Source organism: Microcaecilia unicolor, chromosome 13, assembly GCF_901765095.1.
Source record: "Microcaecilia unicolor chromosome 13, aMicUni1.1, whole genome shotgun sequence".
NCBI classification, from domain to species: domain Eukaryota; kingdom Metazoa; phylum Chordata; class Amphibia; order Gymnophiona; family Siphonopidae; genus Microcaecilia; species Microcaecilia unicolor.
The window spans coordinates 61,928,356-61,949,633 of record NC_044043.1 but is presented as its reverse complement, the minus strand read 5'-3'; the positions used below and the strand labels follow the sequence as shown (position 1 = coordinate 61,949,633).

The following is a 21,278-nucleotide window of genomic DNA, read 5'->3' as shown; positions in this document are numbered from 1 at the left end:
AGATTTCAAATGCACCTCACAATAGTCCTATGAAATATTATTGCCATCATGTGAGAGGAAATTTGTGGTGTTACAGTAGTATAAATACTCGCTAAACCTTGTTTTGTGACATATACTTAATGAGAGACTAGGGCAGGGCCAAAATATACATGTGTATTTACCATTTCAGAAGGGGAAGGCATGTCTGTGAGCACCAAGATCGATCAGAGGGATTTACACCTGCTCCTAGGCATGTCTAGGCCTTCATAAACGGCTCATTTGGGCAGAACTCTACCAAGAGAAATTAGGGGAGATTGTTCCTTAATCTCCTCTTCCTCTTCCCCTCCCCCCCACCCATGAAATTGATAGTGCCACATGTTTGCGAGCTCTGTACCTATTGAAGAACATAACATCTAGATTTCCAAAATGACTGACGTACACGTCTAGGTATCGGTACGTACACATGGTACAGTTTGTTTGATATCTCAGACATACTGTGTACGTGCCGACAGATGTGTATGTTACCTCCATTGATGATTTAGATGTTGACCGTTCCAAAATGGGTTCTGCTGCTACACATAGTCAATGCATATATATTCCTGCATCTAATTTTACAAGAGGCTGTACATTGGCAAATCTTTTCTAAAATACTACTATAATTGACACATCTCAACCTAGACATGTCAATTCATGTTCATTCTAAAATCTGCCTTTAAATGGTAGGACAATTTTTATGTATGTCTATCAGCATTGTATTTGGTGGGAGAGCCCAAGGTTCTGGGATGCTTGGCATCAGAATAAATCTCATTCATTACTTCTTGTTCTTACTCCCAGGGATTGAAGTTGGAAATTTTGAGTTGCCCTGAGCCATTGGTGGTGGAACTTCGTTGCTTAGATGGGATGGTATTGACCGGTGATCTCTCTGTGCTGGAGGAGCTGGAGAAAGTGTACAATCCTGAGATGGCCTATGCTACCTACATTCCCTTCTCTTGTCTCATAGGTACTAAATTCTCCTCAGTGAATAAAAGAATGATCTGAGCATCATCATGAAACATGCAGGGAGTTGGGCCTTGAGTGGGAGCAGTAGTCACTTCTAACCACGCTGTGGTAGAGTAGTGAAGATTCCTGGCAAAATGTGGTTGGGAATGCCAGGGATTCACAAAAAAATGCTTTCAGAACTGCTGCAGAACAATGGAAATATTTCACCAGTACATGTCTTGGGGTAAATGCAGAAAGAAAGATAAAAATATTAATGGACTAATGGACATGAGCATTTATGTTTGCAGGACTTGATATTTTTGTGTGTTTCTTTTTTTATTATTTAAGGAGATGTTGCAATGCAGAGGATTGTTCCAAACCATGAGCTTCTCTGGAAAATGACAACTGTATACCAGGAGAGCATGATGCCGAGCACCTTAGAACTCTCCAGTCATGATCGAGGACTTTCGTCACCATTACTGAGCACTCCTTACCCCACTCATGAAACTGAAAGCCAATCTGGCACTTTTGGAAGTGTTTTAGTTGGGAATCGGATTCAGGTACCTGACAACATTCAGCTTGACCGATGTAGCATGACTGCTGTCAGTGCAGGGACTGATATATTTCCTCCTGGCTATGATGATAACACTCTGAACAGGACTTGCCCAGGAGTGCTCATATGCTATGTGGAAATTGGCTGGCATACTGGCAGTATGAGATAGGTGTGAGTCAACATGAGGCACACTTCCACTTCCATCAGATCAAGCTACAAAGCTTTGTGGCCACTCGGGTTTCCATCAAAAGTGTCATGCCACTAAATGGTGAGGACTTCTTCCTGAGTGGCAGCAAAGATAAAACTGTCCCGTCTTTGGCCTTTATACAATTATGGTGATGGCAGAGAGAGGATTGAAGCTCGGTTCATCTATACCGAGCACAGAAAGTCTGTATTCTATGTGGGCCAGTTGGAGGCTGTACAACATATGGTGAGCTGGATGTGCAGTCCATGTCTGGGACAGTTTACAGGTAAGAGCAGAGAGAACACATCTGAGGGGAGAGGGAACCTTTCTCTCTGAGATTGCAAACCGACCTACCTTCCTTTCTTTCAAAACCTAATGAGCACTGCATCTCCAGCTTCTATATCTGACAGAAGCGATGGGTTGGTGAGCTGTCCTTGAAAAAAGCAGGGTCAACACTCCAATCTAGCAAGGCGAGGTCCTCTCTAATGTGAATACCATTCAGATTGTTTTTCCATGCTGGCTCTACAGACTGACAATCTAGGAGACTGCTTTTCCATCCTCATTCTCTCAGTGTTGGGTCTGCTGTGGACTGTCTCCTGTTTGTATAAATAGATCAGCATTATACCATTCTGCTTGCTGCCTTTAGTCTCATTAGTGCTTTAAAATCTGACCTTTTAGCTTCTGGGCATTAAATATGAAGAGGAAAGAAATGGGCAGTGCGTGGGCAGTGTCATCCATCAGTTGTTCTAACCTGCAGCAATGATAGGAAAACTGCTGGTTTTGACAGTAGATTGTGTGCAGTGTTAGTTCAATTCTGCGATACTGCTCTCTTATATACGTTTTTATTTTTAAAAGGTAAAACGATCTCTACATACGAACCTGCAGACAGCAAGACCCCCATTACGGCTGTTGCCACCATGCCTTCTCCATACTGCAGTGTGGCATTTGGGAGTGCGGACTCTGTCCTGCGATTTATAGATCACCGGAAACCAGGACTACAGGTATCTCCTTCCCCTGGATCTCAGCACGCTAACATCTTCATTACACACAATATTAGAGTATTAATAAGTTCATGTGACCAAATCACCTCCTCAAGATCACACTTGTTCACTGTTTCTATACTCACTTGAAATTTCATCTCTTTCACACCTTCTACAAAAAAACAAATCTGATATTTAATATAACCATTGCATGGAAATACAAGGTGATATCTTTTAATTGAACTGACAGTGCATCTCTTGACTAGTTTCAGGGCAAAATAAGCCAGTAGTCAGTGTATTAAAATCTCTGCTACCCTTCCATGACTGCAGTTGCACAATTTTTCAGTTTCTCTTTCATTGTATTTCAGAATAGAAAAGAACATGCAATTCAATTTAATTTGGAACAAGATGAGGTCTGCTGGAGGGATCTCCGTTGTCACCTATTTTATTTAACATTCTTTGGCTTCTCTGGGGAGGCTACTTGAATCTGAAGGTTTTAAAGTTTTTATATACGTTGATGATATTACTGTCATTATTCCAGTCCCTTCGGGCTTAGCAAATATGGTTCTTAAGCATCAACACTGTATTTCATTAGTTGCTAAATGGATGTCAGACAGTTTGCTAAAACTAAACAAGGATAAGACTAAATTTCTTCTGATAGGATCAAAAGACAAGATTCATTCATTTGTTATTGAGAAGGTTCATTATAAATTGGAATCCACCTTGAAAATACTAGGGTTAATTTTAGACTGTAATCTAGAATCACATGTACATCAACTAATAAGAAATTGTTTCTGGACAATGAGAAATTAGAATATTTTGACTTTAGATTGTGCAAGCCTTGATTTTATCTAAATTGGATTACCGCAACATTATGTATACAGGATGTACAAAGGCCCTGTTAAAAAAAAATCTGCAGACAGTGCAGAATGTTGCAGTAAGACTAATTTACTCAAGTAGGAAATCTGATAGTGACCCCCTTTGTATGTTCAGCTTCATTGGTTACCTATAAAGGCCAGAGTATTGTTTAAATTACATGATTTTCAAGATTTGACAAAGAATAGCTCCTACCTATATGATTCATTTACTTGATTTTTCCATGTGTCTTTCGCAAACATTTTCGTTTTCATCAAGCAGATGAATGCAGAGCCAAGTGGGTTATGACCATCTACCAGCAGGTGGAGATAGAGGGCAATACTAAACTCTGATATATGGTGGTGAGCAGCCTGGTCAGACAGTGTGTTCCTCTATCTCAGCAGGTGAATAGCCCTGGTGTCCCAGCAGCTTCTGGATTCTTGTGTCAGCGTTTCTGTCTGGTTCACTGGTTGTTGAGCCCGGGGGTATTAGGCATGTGCTAGTGCCTTATGGGGGGTACATCTGGTGGTACCAGGCCCCTCCTCCCTTCCAGCCACGGAGCTGTCCCTCCTCACAAAAGAAGGCTTTGCCCTTCAGGTCACACTTTTTGGTGTGAGCAGCTTCCTATTGAAGGGGGCTTGAGTAGTGCAAAAGCTAGCAATTTTCCTCAGGCAGCACAGTGGTGAGTTTCAAGCAGAGATTTTACCAGAGTGTCATTTTTAATTTACATCAGGTTAAGTCGAGTTTGCTTTCGCTTTTGTTTTCTTGCCAGCAGGGCTTGGTTTTAGCAATTCCCAGTGTGTTCTGACTTTTAGGAACATCGGAGCTCGGCTGGGGTGAGTTCTGGGACTGTTCCCTTGGCAGTTATGGCGGGCTCCATTGATTCTCGTATGAGTCTTGGCGTGGTTCAGGCCCTTGGCAGTTCTGGTGGCCATTTTGGATTCCCTTGGGGCTGAGGCTTCTTTGCCGGTTCCCTCTCTTAGTAGTATAGTAGATGCTGGCAGATAAAGTCCTGTACGGTCCATCCAGTCTGCCCAACAAGATACCATACATAATGAGTTTGACATGATACTTCATTTGTATACCTGATCTAGATTTGTCCTTGCCATTTTCAGGACATAGACCGTAGAAGTCTGCCTGGCACTGTCCTGGTTCTAAATTTCTGAAGTTGTCGAAGCCCCTGAAAAGCTCCACTCCAAGCCATCCAAATCTATTCAGCCATAATCAGGGCAGAGACCTTAAAAGTCCTACCCAGCACTGTCTTTGCTTCCCAATTAGTGGTGTTGCTACCTAATCTCCGCTAAGCTTTTTGGATCCATTCCTTCCAATCAGGATTCCTTTCTGTTATTCCCACACGTTTTTGAAATCTGTCACCATTTAATCTCCACCATTTCATGTGGGCGGGGCATTCCAGGGTGTAGGTCTGATTGTCTAGGGGATGGGGAAGGAGTGTTTGAGGAGTGCATGGGGGGATACTGGGAAACGAGGAGGGGTGGGATGATACGAGGAGCTAATTTTAGCCTTCAGAGAGGTGAAGTTTTCTTCCTGGAATGGCTGATCGAGTAGATCTGAGATCAGCACAAGGGGAAGGGGAGGGATGGCGTGGATGGGCGAGGGGCTGGGGTGGCAGGGAAACAGAGGGGAGAAGAGCAAGAACAAGGGGTCAGTCAGGAAGGGACCCCTGGGAGGACATAGGGGGTGGGGAGGGAAGGAAGGGGGGAGGGGGGACACGTTGGTTGGGCACTTGGAATGTAAATGGCTCAATAATCAGGGGAAGCGCAGTAGCATTCTCAAGGCATTGACTAGTTGAAGTGGGATGTGACGTTTGTACAAGAAACACATTTACGATTGAGGGATGCCCATATGTTGTGACGCAGGCCATTCCGGGAAGTTGTGGTGCAGTCAGGGAGAGGGAGGTAAGAAGACGGGGGGAGTGGCTATATTGATACGACAGAATTGCAGGTTTGTGTTACAACAAGAGTTTTGAGACACTAGTGGCAGATGTTTAGCCCTTAGAGGGCTGTTGCAGGGTAAGGAGATAACTTTGATTAACATCTATACTCCAAATATGGGGCAAGGGAAATTTTTTCAGTATTTATTGGTAGAAATTCAGGGATTTATTGGAGGACAAGTGGTGGTGAGCGGGGACTTTAATATCGCTCCAGATGCTCGCTTGGACCACTCCACAGGGGGAGGGCACTACAGTGGCCCGGGGAGGAAATCGTTGCGGCATTTCATGAAGGAGCTGGAAGTGGTAGACTGTTGGAGGCTGTTACACAGGGTGCAGCGGAAGTATACCTTCTACTCACATGCGGCACAGTCTTATACCCGAATAGATAGGTTGTGGGTGCACTGCAATAGCTGGCACATGGTGGAAGAGGCCAAGATGGAACCTATTCAAATCTCGGACCATGCCCCAACTTGGATTCGACTTAGAAGGTTGGGTCAGGGTAAGCGGCAGGGGTTCTGGAAATGAAATGACTCCTTGCTGGGGATGAGATGGTACGGGAGGATATTAAATCTACCATACTAGAATTTTGTAGTTTTAATGATAATGGAGATGTGGAGGACGCGGTGTTGTGGGATGCACTGAAAGCGTTGGTGAGGGGCATACTGATTAAATGGGGGGCGAGAAAGAAAGGGAAAAGGAGCAGCAGTCACTCACCTTACGAACACGGTTGATTTATTTGGAACAGTTGCATTAAAGAAACCACTCATTACAGGTGGGGGAGGAGCTTAATAAAGTACGGGGAGAACTACAACAGTTGCACATGGCTGAGGTTGATTTCATGAGAACAAGGCTTAAGCAATACTATTTTGAATTTGCCAATAAATCAAACTCCATGCTCACCCATTGTTTACGGGCTAGAAGGGCTAAAACTTTAATTCAAAAGATGAAAGATGGCAAAGGGAGGTGGCATTATGCAGATGCAGATATTGCAAAATGCTTTTTGAAATATTATAAAGAGCTCTATAGGGCCCCGGAGGGGGAGATTGGAGGTTAACATTGTTCATTACCTAGATCAGGTCCACTTACAAAGTTTGAGGAAGAAAGAGGGCAGTTAGGGGAGCCTATTAGACTGGGGGAGGTGCAAGGGGTGATTAAGAAGCTTCCAAATGGTAAGGCACCCGGGTTGGATGGATATACTGCAAGGTTTTACAAAACCTTTGTGGGGGAGATAGGGCATCTTTTGGCACGAGTGGGCAATGGAGTCCTGGAGGGCAATGAGCTACCGAGGTCTATGTCGGAGGCGGGGGTGACGATTTTGCCTAAGCCGGGAAAGGACCCAACCGTCTGTAGCTCATATAGAGCGATTTCATTGTTGAATGTTGAAGCAAAACTTTTGGCTAATAGACTGGCTAGGGTGTTACTGAAACTGATCCATGTGGACCAATCTGGGTTTATCCCGGGGAGGCAAGTTGGGGGTAATGTCAGACACACTCTCCATCTGATTTGGGAGGTGCAAAAGCACAGCCCTTTTGGCCATCAACGCTGAAAAAGCGTTTGATCGGATGAATTGGGGATTCTTGAGGGCAGTGATGACTCGTATGGGATTGGGTGATAATTTTGGGAAGTGGTTGGCTGCTTTATATACTGACCCGAAGACTAGTCTCAATGTGAATGGAGGATATACCTCTTTCTTCTCTATTGGTAGGGGTACCAGACAGGAATGTCCACTGTCACCACTCTTGTTTGCACTCTATATAGAACCCTTGACAAAGTTGATACGCAACCACCCGGATATTAGGGGTATTAAGGTGGGCCGGCAGGAACATCGTATTGCTTTATTTGCGGACGATGTGCTGCTTTATGTGGCACAGCCCGAACTTACACTGCCGGTGGTGCTGGGGATCCTCAGGGACTATATGCGGGTTTACAGGTGAACATGGATAAAAGTGAATTATTAGGAATTTCCTTGACCCAAGTGGAAGAGCAAAGCTTGAAAGCACAATTCGCCTTTAGATGGGCAAAGAATCATATTTGATACCTGGAGATCCAAATACCTAAGGAACTGTACAGGGTATATTATTTATTTATTTATTTGTAACATTTATACCCCGCACTTTCCCACTCAATAGCAGGTTCAATGCGGCTTACATAAAAATCATGTTAACAAAGTGATACAAAATGGATGCAGCCATGATATTGTAGGTAAAGAAGTACTCTTTTATGTGCGGATAGGTAAGATAGACAAGAAGGAAGATGGAAGAGTTAGGGGAATGGTAGGAGGGAGTGTATAGGGATTAACATATAGTTTAGTATGGGAAAATGTTAGGGAGGGATATTGTATTCAGGTGGAGCTGTCTAGATGGAAGAGACTGTATTTGTCCTGGTGGGGACGTATTGCTGTAGTGAAGATGAATGTCCTACCCAGACTGTTGTTCTTATTTCAATCTTTGCCGGTGATTCAAGGAAAGAAAATTATCAGCTAAGTTATAATTTTTCCTTACGATCCTTGAACCAGCTACATTTTCCAGATCCTAAAGGGATAAGATCAAAGAGACTTTTTAATTCTCTCTTTTCTTATCAGGTGGCTAAAGCTCAGATTGTATTATTGGAGAATTTTAAGAACAGAATATAATTTATGCTATTTAGGAAAATGACAAAAACTACTGTCTTTTGTGAATGTTACTTGTAAACTGATGTAATCTAGATTTATTTGCAGAAGCTTTTTTTTTTTTTTAATTTTTAAAATTTTTTGTATGGTCCTAGTTGTTCACATGTTTGTTCTACATGGAGTCTCCTGAATGTCTACCAGGTAGTGTTCAGTGGGCATTATTACCTTAGCACTGTAACAGGAACAGCTCTCTGCTACTGGGGGAACATAATAACATAACAGGAGACTGCAGAAAAAAGCCAGTTGGCCCATCCAGTCTGCCCAGTTACTCCTGTGTATGTTGCAAGGATCTATCCCAGCTGCTAGCCACAAAAGCACCATTGCTTTTGATCAAAGTTTGTTTGTTGTCTCTTTCTGTGGTTCTCTTCCATTCTATGTAGATGAGCCCGCCTGATTTCCAACAGCCTGACACCCAGTTGGAACCCCCAAATTATACTATCAAGCTATATAATTCTCAACATCTACCAAATCTAATGAGATTGTCTGAACATCTGTCAGTATTGAGTCAGTTATTTTCTGGGGACTTGCGGCCTGCCGGTAGTGACTCTGCGACCCCACGATGTGCGCTTTCAACAGGCGTTGTGTTTTTTGTTGCCCTTGTTTTCTGTGTATCTGTTCAAGTGTACAACACGTCTTGTAGCGCTATAGAAATGATAAGTAGTAGTAGAAACCAAAGAGATGATTTTCTGGGAAATGGGGGTGGGGGATATTTTTTCACTCTGTATTAGATCCTCTCCCAGTTTCTTGCTGAATTTGGTATCCAGTGAACAGCAACAGTAATTTCTTCTGCTGCTTGGAGCTAGAATTTGGCACCATGAGCTTCATTTACAACTGCATGGGGACTTTTCCACTTTTTTACATCCCCTCCCAAGTCACTCTAGTTCAGTCATGGCAGCAGCAGCTGTTCTCAGAATCAGGGCTGCTCCCGAGAATTCTGCAGTCTTGCACCTTAAATCTATTAGATGTCACCATTGTATGGTGGCCTGACTCAAGAAGTGCAGGACCTGGGCTAGGAATCCAATGCAGGTATCTCTCTATAGCAGGTCAGTATTGCCATGGAACCAGTTGCAGCCAAAAGCCTTGAATGCTAAACATATATATGAGTAGCCTCTTGGAAAGGGGTCTACGTAGGCTTTATAGCAACTGTGGTATCTTTCTTTTTCAAATTATTTTTAGATTGATCCAATAAAAGATATCACAAATTAGATTTGTAGCATATAGCGATGGGTATATAGAAAACACATGCTGTATATAATTCTCCACATAGGCTGGAGTCCATCAGGCCAGCTTCAAGTCTACATTGTATTATTTAACCTTCAGAAATCTGCTTTTCTTGACAGCATGAGTTCAAACTGGCAAGTAACATGAATGCTGGGCTAATCCGTTATCTGGCAGTGAGCCCAAGTGGCCGCAGTGTTGTGGCAGGATATTCCTCTGGATTTATCGTGCTGCTAGACACCAGAACAGGCCTGATCCTAAGGGGGTGGCCAGCCCATGAAGGTGACATCCTACACATGAAGGTGAAAGTTGATATGGCTGTTTTCCAACTTGTCCAGCACAGTTTGATTCACAAATGTTGCATTGTTTCATTAGTGAGCTGTGTGCATACGAGGGGTTGTGGTAAAATATTCCCTTATATTGTGCCTGAGTGAAAGCTAGCTGCCAGGATGCCGCTTTGTGCTTGGGGTCCTCATACAGTCAGATGCAAGATGTAATTCTAGATATGGCACCCTGGTACTGCGGGGGTGGATAGGGTACACCAGCCATTCTTTTCTGCTATGTTTAATTTTCTAAAGATTTTCTGTAGGTTCACTCTAATGAGTAACCCTTGTCCATATTTACCTGGCCTCAGTGCTCAGTGTTACGGTTTCTTTCACCTTGACACAGAACAGGTTAAACAAAGTGTATTTGCACAGGACTTGTTTACTAGTGCAGAGAAGCATTGACCGCTGCCCAGCCTTGAGGACTAATTCTGTATTCTCATTGTAATGTAGCGTTTTGCACATATAGGGGGCATTCTATAAATGGCACAGAAAAATCAGCACTAGAAACAATTGGCTTAGAGTGCGATTCTAGAGATGGTGCTCAGGGTTGAATACCATGTTCTAGAATAATGCTTAGAGCTGATTCTTCTGCCCAGAGTTGGGTATTGGTATTTACTGTAGCTGAAATCTGGTGTAAATGCTGGCAACGAAATCTGGCATTTGGGCACTGAAATGGACCATTATATAACCCCTCATGCAACATTTCAAACACCCCTCCCCTTTTTTCGAGTTGTGCACAGGGTTTTAGTAACGCGAGCAGGCAGATGAGCAGGTAAATTTCATTGCCAATGAACTGCAATAATTGATTGTTACTAATTAAGATGCGCACGCATCTTAGATCCGTGCCGAAATTTCAGTGCTATATATAGAATCCGGGGGATAGAGGTTAATTCTTTAATAGGATGCCTACTAAAGATGCTTGCTGTGGCACCTATTTCAAGCTTATTCTATAAAGAAAAGTAGGCACCTACTTTTCGTTATAGAATACCAGTGCAAGTGGCTGAAAACGTGCTTAAGAAGCGATTACTTCCACCAGCCATGTTTGCCCAACTGCATGCAAATTAGTCTACAATTTACATGTATACCTATGTACTTCACCCATGTTCATGTACACCATCAAAGTATGTGCCATCAAATCCTGGCGCATACTTTTTTGCTAGTCTATATTCTTTACATGTGGTTTGCACATGTAAGTGGCTACTATACCACCATTTGCTCACCTTTTTGCTATGTGCAACTTGGTGGCCCCATACAGAATGACTCCCATATTAGAAGTTTATAACAGAAGTATATGTTGCATAGGTAGAGAAGGAACTACCTTCCTGTTGGGCTCTTAAGAGTTATTAGGTGTGTTTTCTCTGAATTTGAACAGAATGATAAAATGTCTGTCCTGAGGGGTGTCAATGTTCTTTGCTCATAATGTGCCCATCATGTGACTCTGTGCTAATGTTTCTGAAATAATGTTCTTTCTAGGCCGCTAGATTGTAGGCTCAGGTCATAGATGGATGCAGCCAAAAATAAGCAGCATTTACCTAGAGCCAGGGGTAGGCAACTCCGGTCCTCGAGAGCCGCAGGCAGGTCAGGTTTTCAGGATATCCACAATGAATATGCAGGAGATAGATTTGCATACCATGGAGGCAGTGTATGCAAATCAAGTTCATGCATATTCATTGTGGCTATCCTGAAACCTGACCTGCCTGCAGCTCTCGAGGACCGGAGTTGCCTACCCCCTGACCTAGAGCATTCAACCCAGTTCTCGGGGCACACCCAGCCAGCATGGAATGTTGCCACGATTTGGGTTTCTGCCAGGTACTTGTGACCTGGCTTGGCCACTGTTGGAAACAGGATACTGGGCTAGATGGACTATTGGTCTGACCCAATATGGCTACTCTTATGTTCTTACGTCAGGATTTTTAATGGTGATATCCTGAAAACCCTGACTAGCTGGGTGTACCCCGAGGACTGGGTTGAAAACCTCTGACCTGGATGCTCTACTGGGTGGAATGGCCAGTGAATGCCTGAGGATTTTTGAGCTGAGGGGAAAAGTCAAACATACAGATTGCAACAGTTTACAGGTGATTCAGAGTGGATGATGGCCAAGGATATCAGCTATGTCACAAATAGTTTTCAAAACCCAGAGGCAGCAAGATTTGCATAGATATGTGTGTTTAGAGTAGAGTTTTGCATTAACTGCAGCCCTGTAAATCCTTTTGGTAAAGGTTTGCATGTTACACAGTCATAAACCTTCCCGGCAGGGGATCCTCCGGAAATGAGTGTAGGAGTGCTGACTGTTGGAGTTCATAGTTCCTTTAATCCCAGTCTCCTAGTAGGAGGTACTTATAAGCAGGGCCCATGATTATCTACAGTGATGCTGCAGCCAGAGCAAGGACCTGAAAATTAAAACTGTTGCTGCAGAATTGACTAGTTCATTGTGGGAAATCAGGGACTGGTTCCAGGGAGAGGGAAGGACCAACACATGGTATCCATCCCCTATTCTTTACACCCTTCCCCAAGCTGAGCAGGTGGTAGAAGGACAGTGGTGGTGCCTTAGGCTATGTTGTCTGCTGCCCAGGACTAATTTTAAACTTTGAAGCACATGGCAGTAGGGAGCCCCACATGGTTCAGAGCATGAATTGGGCCCAGGGTGGCAATAGAGGAGCAGATGCCTGGGGCATCACTGCTTTTCACTTCCTTCTGGCATAGATGATAATTGGGAAGATTGGCAAGGAAAAGGGGAGATGGGATTAATGTTTGTATTGGGGAAATTGATGGTTGGTAGTGTGAATGAGCAGATGAGTGGAAAGGGGAGCTGAATGGTATGGGGTTAGTGGAGTTGAGTGAGTGCTAGAGGCTTCATAAAGGGACTAGCTCAGGGAATTGGTGCAGAGGGCAACTGAGAGGAACTAGGAGTGGGCAGGGGCTTTGGGGTGTGTGCCAACTGATTGGGAGTTAGAATGTGTGTGAGATGTAGATTGAGGGGTGTATAATAGGTAGCCAGAAGTGGGTGCGAGATGTAGAGAAAATATGAAAGGAGATGATTAGCACTAGGAAAAGTGCTAAAGAGAGGTAGTATTAGAACTGAGTGTATGTTGATATATGTGAGAGATGGAATTTGCACTGGAGGGAATGTGTGTGATAAGAGCTGCACCAGTTGGGGGGGGGGGGGTAGGAGAAAGGAGTCACTCATCCCCATCCAAGTTCTCTTTTCTTCCCCACCCTAATCTCAGATCCTCTTGTTTCCTCCCAGCTCCTCTTCTCCCGTCATCATCTCTTTTTCTCTCCTCCTCCTCCCCAGTACCAATTTCTTCATAAGAACATAAGATGAGGCATTCTGAGTCAAACCAAGGTCCACAGAGCCCAGTATCCTGTGTTCAACAGTGGCTAGTCTGGGTCACTGATAACTGGAAAATACCAAAAAGTAGGTAGATTTCTCACAGCTAATCTCAAGAAGTAAGTGATGGCTTTCCCAACTCTACCAGGCTAATAATTCTTATGCACATTTCTCCCGGAACGTGTCCAAAAAGAGGATACAACCAGCAAACTGTAAACAAATAAAAGTGTACTCAGCATATAATTAAGCTGTGGAATCTGTTGCCAACAGACAGTCAGGACGACTAACAGTGGGTTTCAAAAGAGGTATCATTTTTGTTGCCCTTCTCTGAACCTTTTCTAGTCCTGTTGTATCTTTTTTGAGATGGGGTGACAGAACACCACACAGTAGTCAAGGTATATTTGCACCAGGGACCTGTACAGGGGCACAATGGTATTCTCAGTTTTGTTCTCCCTTCCTTTTCAAATAATCCCCAATACTCTGCTGTTTTTGCAGCCAGAGAACACTGTGCTGAAAATGTCACAGTATTGTTCCCGATTACTGGAAGATTTTGTTTGGTGGCGACTCCTAACTCAGAACCCAGGATTTTGTACTATTTGCTTTACCTTGCACTTGTCCACATTAAGTTTCATTTAACATTTAGATGCCCAGTCTCCTAATATCATAAGATCTTCTGCATTTCCTTACAGTCCTCTGATGATGTAATGACTTTGAATAATATTGTCATCTGCAAATTTGATCACCTCATTTGTTTCTCCTTTCTCCATATCATGTATCAATATATTAAACAGCACAGGTCTCAGTACAGACCTTTAGGATACTCTACTATTGACTTTTTTCCAATTGGAAAAGTGATCATTGAGTCCTGCTCTCAATTTCCTTTCTTTTTAACCACTTATCTATCCATGATAGGACACTGCCTTCTATACTATGACCTTTTAATTACCTAAGGAGCCTCATAAGCATATTCTGACAATCCAAATAAATATCAACCAGCTCACCTTTATCCATGTATGTTTATACCCTCACCCCATCTTTGTGATGTCACCCCTATGCTAATTCACCTTGCTCTAGTCATTTAAGATCAGGCCCATCACCAAGTCAGCAGGTTCACTAAATATTTTGGGGGATGGGGCTGGCTACAGAGAAGGGGGCCTCCAAAGATTTATTTTATCTATTATTACATGAGCTTGATATATCCCCATTAGGGTGGATGCACAGCAAAGTGGCTCACAAAATCATAAGGAGCTAAAGAAACAGAGTAAAGGAAAGGAGAAGGGGGGATGACATGGCTGCAGAAGAAATAGAGGAAGAGGGGAAACAGATGGGTGTGTTTATGTGTGGAGTGAGGAGAGAAAGAGGATAAATCATAGAGAGGGAGAAAGAAGGAGAGACCACCAGGAATGCCTAGGAGTACAACTGCCTTACTGTTACCTGAGGGCTAATTCAAATAGCCAGGGATTTCCTGTTTTAAATTTTTTTTTTTTTAATTTAAAGATTTTTTATTGTACAATCTAAATAACAATCACAATGAGACTTCGTCTCTTGAACATTTTCAAATTCCTCAACAAACATGCTATGTCAACATCCATTTTGTCTTTATTCCCCCCTCCCCCCATTCCCCCCCCCACCCTCCTCCCTTCAACCCTCCCTTCCTCCCCCCTCTCCTCCCTTCCCCCCTCCCCTCCCTTCCCCCTTCCCTTCCCCTTTCTCCCACTCTTTTAGCAACTTCCCCCTCCCCACCTCCCTTCCCTATCCCCCTATGAGTTGACGTTCCTATTCCCCTGCATTCCCAGCTAATATTTTCCCCAGCCTTATCCATTCTTCTGCTTGTGATTTATATTTTCCCTGACGTTTATCCGTCAATTTTTCCAAACCTATCATTAATTTTAGTTTTTCCTTCCAGTCTTGCTCCGTGGGGCCTATCTTCTGTTTCCATTTTATTGCTATGATTGTTTTTGCTGCTGCTAAGCATATCCTTTTTATTCTACATTGCCATTTCTTTCCCCCTTTATTCCCATAGCCAAGTAAACACCATTTGGGATCACATGGAAATTGGACTCCAATCGCCAGAGTTATGAGTCCTGTGATTAGCACCCAATATCCCTTTATAATCGAGCATTCCCACCATATATGAAAGTATGTTCCCTTCTCACGCTCACATCGCCAGCATATATCCGTAGCTTCAGGGTACATTACTTTTATTCTGTCTGGGGTGTAATACCAACGGCTCATTATCTTATAGGCATTTTCCTTAACTAGTACGCATACTGACGCTTTTTTCACTTCCAGACACATTCTTTTCCATTCACTCTCATTAAATTCAGTTTTGAGGTCTTGTTCCCAGGCCTTCATATATGGTAGTTTTTTAAATCTTGTACCCCTGATGTGTTCATATAGCTTTGATATTCCCTTATTTCCCTCAGTAATTGCCCCCCATAAATTCTCAAACTTTTCATTCTCTAGCCATTCCCCTTTATGCCAATGTTCCCTTATCATATAACTTTTGACTTGGAGATATGCAAAGTGATCCGTCTCGGGTAAATCATAGTCTTGTCTTAAGACTTGAAACGTTTTGAGTTTCCCCTCTACTGTTAGCTCTCGAAATCTAATCAATCCTTTATCCATCCAATTTTTAAAAATTTTATTCTCCTGACCCCCTGCGAAGCCTGGCTCTTGAGTTATCCAGGCATATGTTGATCTTTCTTGCGGGCCCCTCAGTTTCTTTTTAAGTCTGCCCCACAGCCTGAATAGATGGGAAACAAATGGGTTCAATGTCAAGTTTCTATAAGTGGCCTCTGGGAGAGATCCCCATAGCAGTGCATCTAATTTTCCCTCCCGCACATAAATCTGCTCTAACCGTGTTACAGGGGAGAAATCTACCTTACTCCAAGTTCCTATTTGTTTAAGCTGTGCTGCCCAATAATACCATACTATGTTTGGCAAACCCCTTCCTCCCTGCTCCACTGTCCCCCACATTATTTTCCTTGATAGCCGTGCTTGGTGACCTCCCCATATAAATTTCCCCAATTCTGATTGTATTTTCTGCAATTCTCCCTTAGGGACCGAAATTGGCAGGGTTTGAAATAAGAATAATAATCTTGGGAGTATATTCATTTTGACCGCCGCTATGCGGCCCCACCATGACAACCAGCCTGTCCTCCATTTGCTGAGATCTTTCCGAATAGCTATAATTAATGGTATATAGTTAATCTGATATAACATGGTAAGATCTCTCGGTATTTGTATGCCTAAATATCTAAAGTTCGAGTTTGCCCAACGAAAAGCAGTATTCGTCTTCAGTTGTTCTATCTCCTGATCAGAAGTCGTGATCCCCATCAGTTCTGACTTATCCAGATTTACTTTAAATCCTGACATTCTCCCAAATGAGCTCAACTCCTGAATAATCTTCGGTATTGTTGACAGAGGTGTTCCTATGTAAAATAATATATCATCTGCGAATAATGCAATTTTGTGTTCTCTCCCACCCATGCGTACCCCTCTTATTTCTTTTAATTCTCTAACTCGCTGTGCTAGGGGTTCTATAGAGATGGCAAAAAGTAACGGAGACAGCGGGCAGCCCTGTCGTGTTCCCCTTTGGATATCAAATAGATTTGACCAACCCCCATTCACCTTAATCCGAGCCACTGGTTGTTCATATAATTTTTTCACCCATCCTATAAAAGGTCTTCCCATTCCCATTTCTGTCATTACTTCCCATAAGTATTCCCACTCAACTCTATCAAACGCTTTTTCCGCGTCCACCGCAAGCAGTGTCATAGAGTCTCCCCTTCTCTGCGCCCCCCAGATCAGGTTGAGGGTTCTCCTAATGTTATCCGCTACCTGCCTGTTTCTAATAAAACCTGATTGATCTTCGTGTATAAGGGATGGCAAAACCCCGCTCAGCCTTTCTGCCAAAACTTTTGCAAGAATCTTAACATCTATATTCAGCAGGGATATCGGGCGATATGACCCACATAATGTGGGGTCCCTCCCTGATTTTAACAGAACCGATATCCCTGCTTCTTGCATACTAGTTGGCAGGCTCTGCTCCATAAAGCCGGCATTCCCCAAACGGACCAGCAGCGGCCCTAATTCACCTTGAAAGATTTTGTAATACTTAGCTGTGAATCCATCTAATCCTGGGGATTTTCCTCCCTTAAGGCCTTTAATGATTTTTGATACCTCATTCAATGTTATAGGTGCTTCCAGCATTTCTCTCTGCTGAGCCGTCACTCGCTGCAGCTCTAGATTCTGTAGAAAAGCCCTAATCTCTTCTTTAGGAGCCACTGTTTCTTTTTTATAGAGTGCCTGATAAAAATTCAGGAATTGTTCTCTAATTTCTCTATCTTGGTGAAATATCGAGTCTTTTGGGCCCTTTATTTTGGTGATCATATTTGTTATCCTTCTGTCCTTCAAGCCCCTGGATAGTAAATTACCCGCTTTATTACTAAATTCAAAGAATTTTGCTGCATTAACTGCCTATGGTACTCCATTGTTTTCATCTGAATCGATTGTAGTTCTGCTCTCCACCGCTTAAGCTCTAGTAATTGGTGTGGCCTTCCCTCCCTCTGGTGTAGTGCCTCTAATCTAACCAATTGCTTCCGTACTTCAAGCTCATATTTTACTCTCTCTTTTTTCTTATATGCCCCCTTCTGAATTAGTGTCCCTCTCACTACTGCTTTTAAGGCATCCCACAATATTCCCTCCGAGACTTCCCCTGTATCATTAATTTCTAGGTAATCTTTAATGGTTTGCCGCACTTCCTGGCAATCTTTCTCCTCATCTAACAGTGATTCATTGAGTCTCCAAATTTGCCTGCAATCCTGTTTACCCATTCCTTCTATTGTCATCCAAACTGGGGCATGGTCGGAGGCATGTATGCTTTCTATCTCTGCCTCCTTCACGTCGCCCCATATCCTCCTACTCCCCCAGAGTGCATCTATTCTTGCATATGTTCCTTGCACATGTGCATAATGTGTGTATTGCCTCTGGTTTGGATGCATCAGTCTCCATATATCAATCAAATCTAGTTCTCGCATCAATTTATGAAATTGGCGCCCAATATATCCTCTCCCTCTCTCCTGCTGTTTAGAATGATCAAGTGTCCCATCTGCATAGTTAAAGTCACCCCCCATCAACACCATCCCTTCTATAAAGGGGATCAGGCCCTCCCTGATAGATTCGAAGAACTTTTCTTGGCCTGCATTCGGGGCATACACATTTACTAAGGTAACTCGTTGATTATTCATCTTCCCCTTAATAGCTAGACATCTCCCTTCTTTATCCCTGTTTTAAATTTTGGAAAAGAAGATTCAGTGAATGTTATACCCCCAGGTTTATACTGATGGCGGTGAACAATAAAATTACATATCACATTACAGAACAGAACTCCAATGTCAGACAGGATAGACATGGAGAGAGTTCCGTAAGTGTGGGCCAGGATAGCAGAAGATCTCTAGATGTGTCAAGGCAGAGATGAGACAGGGGAGGAAGAGAAAGATGATCAACCTGAGATGAACGAAGGTTATGATAGGGTGTGTATGGAATCAAGAGATCGTTAAGTGGGGAGAACAGACTTAGCTGCTGTAATGCAAAGATGAGCAAAAGCAGTGGAACCAGACTTTTGAGTCTATTTGTGTTTTGAATGAAGGTTTGGAGTCAAAGAGGATGCTGGGGGCCATATTAGAGCTTCAAAGAGCAGAGCATAGAGTGCAGGAGTAGCCTAATGGTTAGTGCAGTGGCCTGAGAACCAGGGGAACTGGGTTCAAATCCCACTGTAGTTCTTTGTGACTATGGGCAAGCCACTTAACGTACCATTGCCCCAGATGCAAAATATGTACTGGACACACAGAGATCCAAAAACTACAACTTCTACACACAGTCTCATTCACAGACAAAATTGAAGAGCAAACCTAGTTTCTTCAGTGTAGTTGTAGTGTTAGGGGCCAGTATTTCCCCCTAGTGGAACCTTAAAAGAATATGTAATAGTGACTTTTTTTTTTTTTTTTTAAGAGGAGAAACGGAGCTAAGCATCTGCAATTAGGAAAAGCAATGATCATAGTACTGGCACAACAAGAAGCACTCTTTGTCCTGTCAAACCCACCATATGTGACAGCTATGGCATTTGATGGAGGTGATGAGGTAGAGGCAGATTGCGAATTGAAAGCAGTGAGAGTTGGGTTTTTAAATAGGATCTGAATGAGGCCAGGAAGGCCCCTCCAAACATTTTATGAAACAGATGGAAAGCTGAGATTTGGCGGTGGAAAAGGGTGCAGATAATAGCAACTTATCTGAGGAGCAAAGTGCAGGGCGAGAAGAGAGAGGTCAGTTAATGGGAGATGCTGCAAAGTGAGGACATTTTTATGTGAGTATGAGAAGCTTGCGAACTGAATGTGAACAACTTTCATTAAAAAAAAAAATAGAACTGTTACGTTGTAGGTAGGATGATTTTCAATGCTGAAAATTGCATCTCACACAATGTGCGTTAAAGTACCCACATTGTTCACAATACAGGGATCAAAAGGGGCAGAGTTAGGTCAGGGGAAGGTGAATATGCACTGTTCCTTTTGGAACAGAGCTGCTGCAATAGTACTCTCTTGCAGCTGGCATTTGCAAGCTTATTTTCAACCCTATTTTGGATAATCAGTATCCAAAATTGGGTTGAAAATAAGCTTGCAAATATCACGGGCTGTTTGACAATTGCCCTTTTTACATGCAAATTTATTCAGAGATGGAGCATAATTGTTACAGAATGTCAGAATCTTTGTTGTAGAATTTTCTAACATTGTCCCGTGAACTGTCTGTAACTGGGGTGTGTGTTTAAAAGTAGCTTCAGGATACAGCATTTAAATGGATGGGACTATATATCATATAGGAAATTTGTATTTCAGAACTGTTTCTTTCAGTGAATCACAGCTCCTCCTTTCCTAACTTTTCCCTGTATGAATTTGTGGCAGAGTGAAAAAGGGGAATTATGAGCAATCAAGCTATTTTTGATGGGGTTTTCCTTAGGAGGCCTGCTTCTGAAACCCAGTAGCACCGTCAAGTATGGCACCAGAGTTTTGCAGGATCAAATCTCTAGGCTCTTCTCCTAAGTCGTCTTCCATGGAAAAATACACTGATACTGTTGAGTGCTGTGCTGAATGTTGAACCTATGTACAGCTGTTTAAGGACCCTGTATACTAAGCCGCGCTGTAGGCGCACTAACTTTTTAGCATGCACTAATGCTAGAGACACCCATATATTCTTATGGGTGTCTTTAGCATTAAAGCGTGCTAAAAAGTTAGCCTGCCTACAGCGCAACTCAGTAAACAGGGCCCTAGCTGTTGTAAGAGATGTACATGCCTGAGCGTGGGTGCCTTCAGCCTGTTCAATCGTGTCTTTTTCTTGTAGGCTGCAGAAGGAAATATTGTGGTCAGTTCTTCTTCTGATCACTCTCTTACGGTCTGGAAGGAACTTGAACAGAAACCTGTGCATCAGTATAAATCAGTTTCCGACCCCATCCATGCATTTGATCTCTATGGCAATGAGATTGTGACTGGCACCGTGGCCAACAAGATCGGAATCTACTCCCTGTTAGATCCTTCAGCAAGGCCAAATAGCACCACAAAACTGAGTTCAGAGAACTTCCGGGGGACCCTGACCAGTCTCGCTGTTCTGCCTACAAAACGGCTGCTGCTCCTTGGTGCAGAGAATGGAATTATTCGTCTTCTAGCCTAAGTAGCACTAGGACATTGAACTGAGAATGTTATTTCTGTAACCCAAATTGTGCTTTGGTAGCTGTGGCAGTAGAAATGACCTACGATGTTCCTCTCTGGTAGAGCAAATCATTTCCTTGGCAAATGTATCAAAACTGGAATTAGTTTGTGGAAAAGGAGTTGATGGAAGAAAGTGAGAAATAGGTTTTTTTATCTGTTAGTGGTAGGGTTTTTCCCAGTAAAGATCTTTACAGCCATATGTGAGAGTCTGATACTGTGGCTTATAGTGGTGGGAACCTAAAGCACCTCCAGTGCCTGAAATGCCAGCTCATTCGTAGATAAGCACGAGGGATCCCACCCAATTTCCAGATGATATGAGTGTTAGTCCTTCACTGCTTCCAATAAGAGTTAAAGCTTATATTTTTACAATGAACCTTTATACTGTAAATTCTTTCTGCCATATGGGAAGGGCATTTGATTTTCAATGTGGTGGATAATTCCGCCCTAAAAGAATAAAAAATGTTTATGAATCCTGCCTACTTCACCTCTGAACAG

At 43.0% G+C, this 21,278-nt stretch overlaps 1 protein-coding gene across 1 annotated transcript in view; it reads left to right on the top strand.

Moving 5' to 3' along the window:
• Positions 1 to 20,766, top strand: part of WDR81 (WD repeat domain 81) — an 80,963-nt gene extending 60,197 nt beyond the window's left edge. The window contains 7 exon segments of the mRNA XM_030186256.1: positions 814 to 979; positions 1,306 to 1,608; positions 1,611 to 1,819; positions 1,821 to 1,980; positions 2,550 to 2,695; positions 9,489 to 9,668; positions 20,419 to 20,766. Coding sequence (XP_030042116.1) covers positions 814 to 979; positions 1,306 to 1,608; positions 1,611 to 1,819; positions 1,821 to 1,980; positions 2,550 to 2,695; positions 9,489 to 9,668; positions 20,419 to 20,745 — 1,491 coding nt within the window. The 3' untranslated portion in view covers positions 20,746 to 20,766.
• The last annotated feature ends 512 nt before the right edge of the window (positions 20,767 to 21,278 follow it).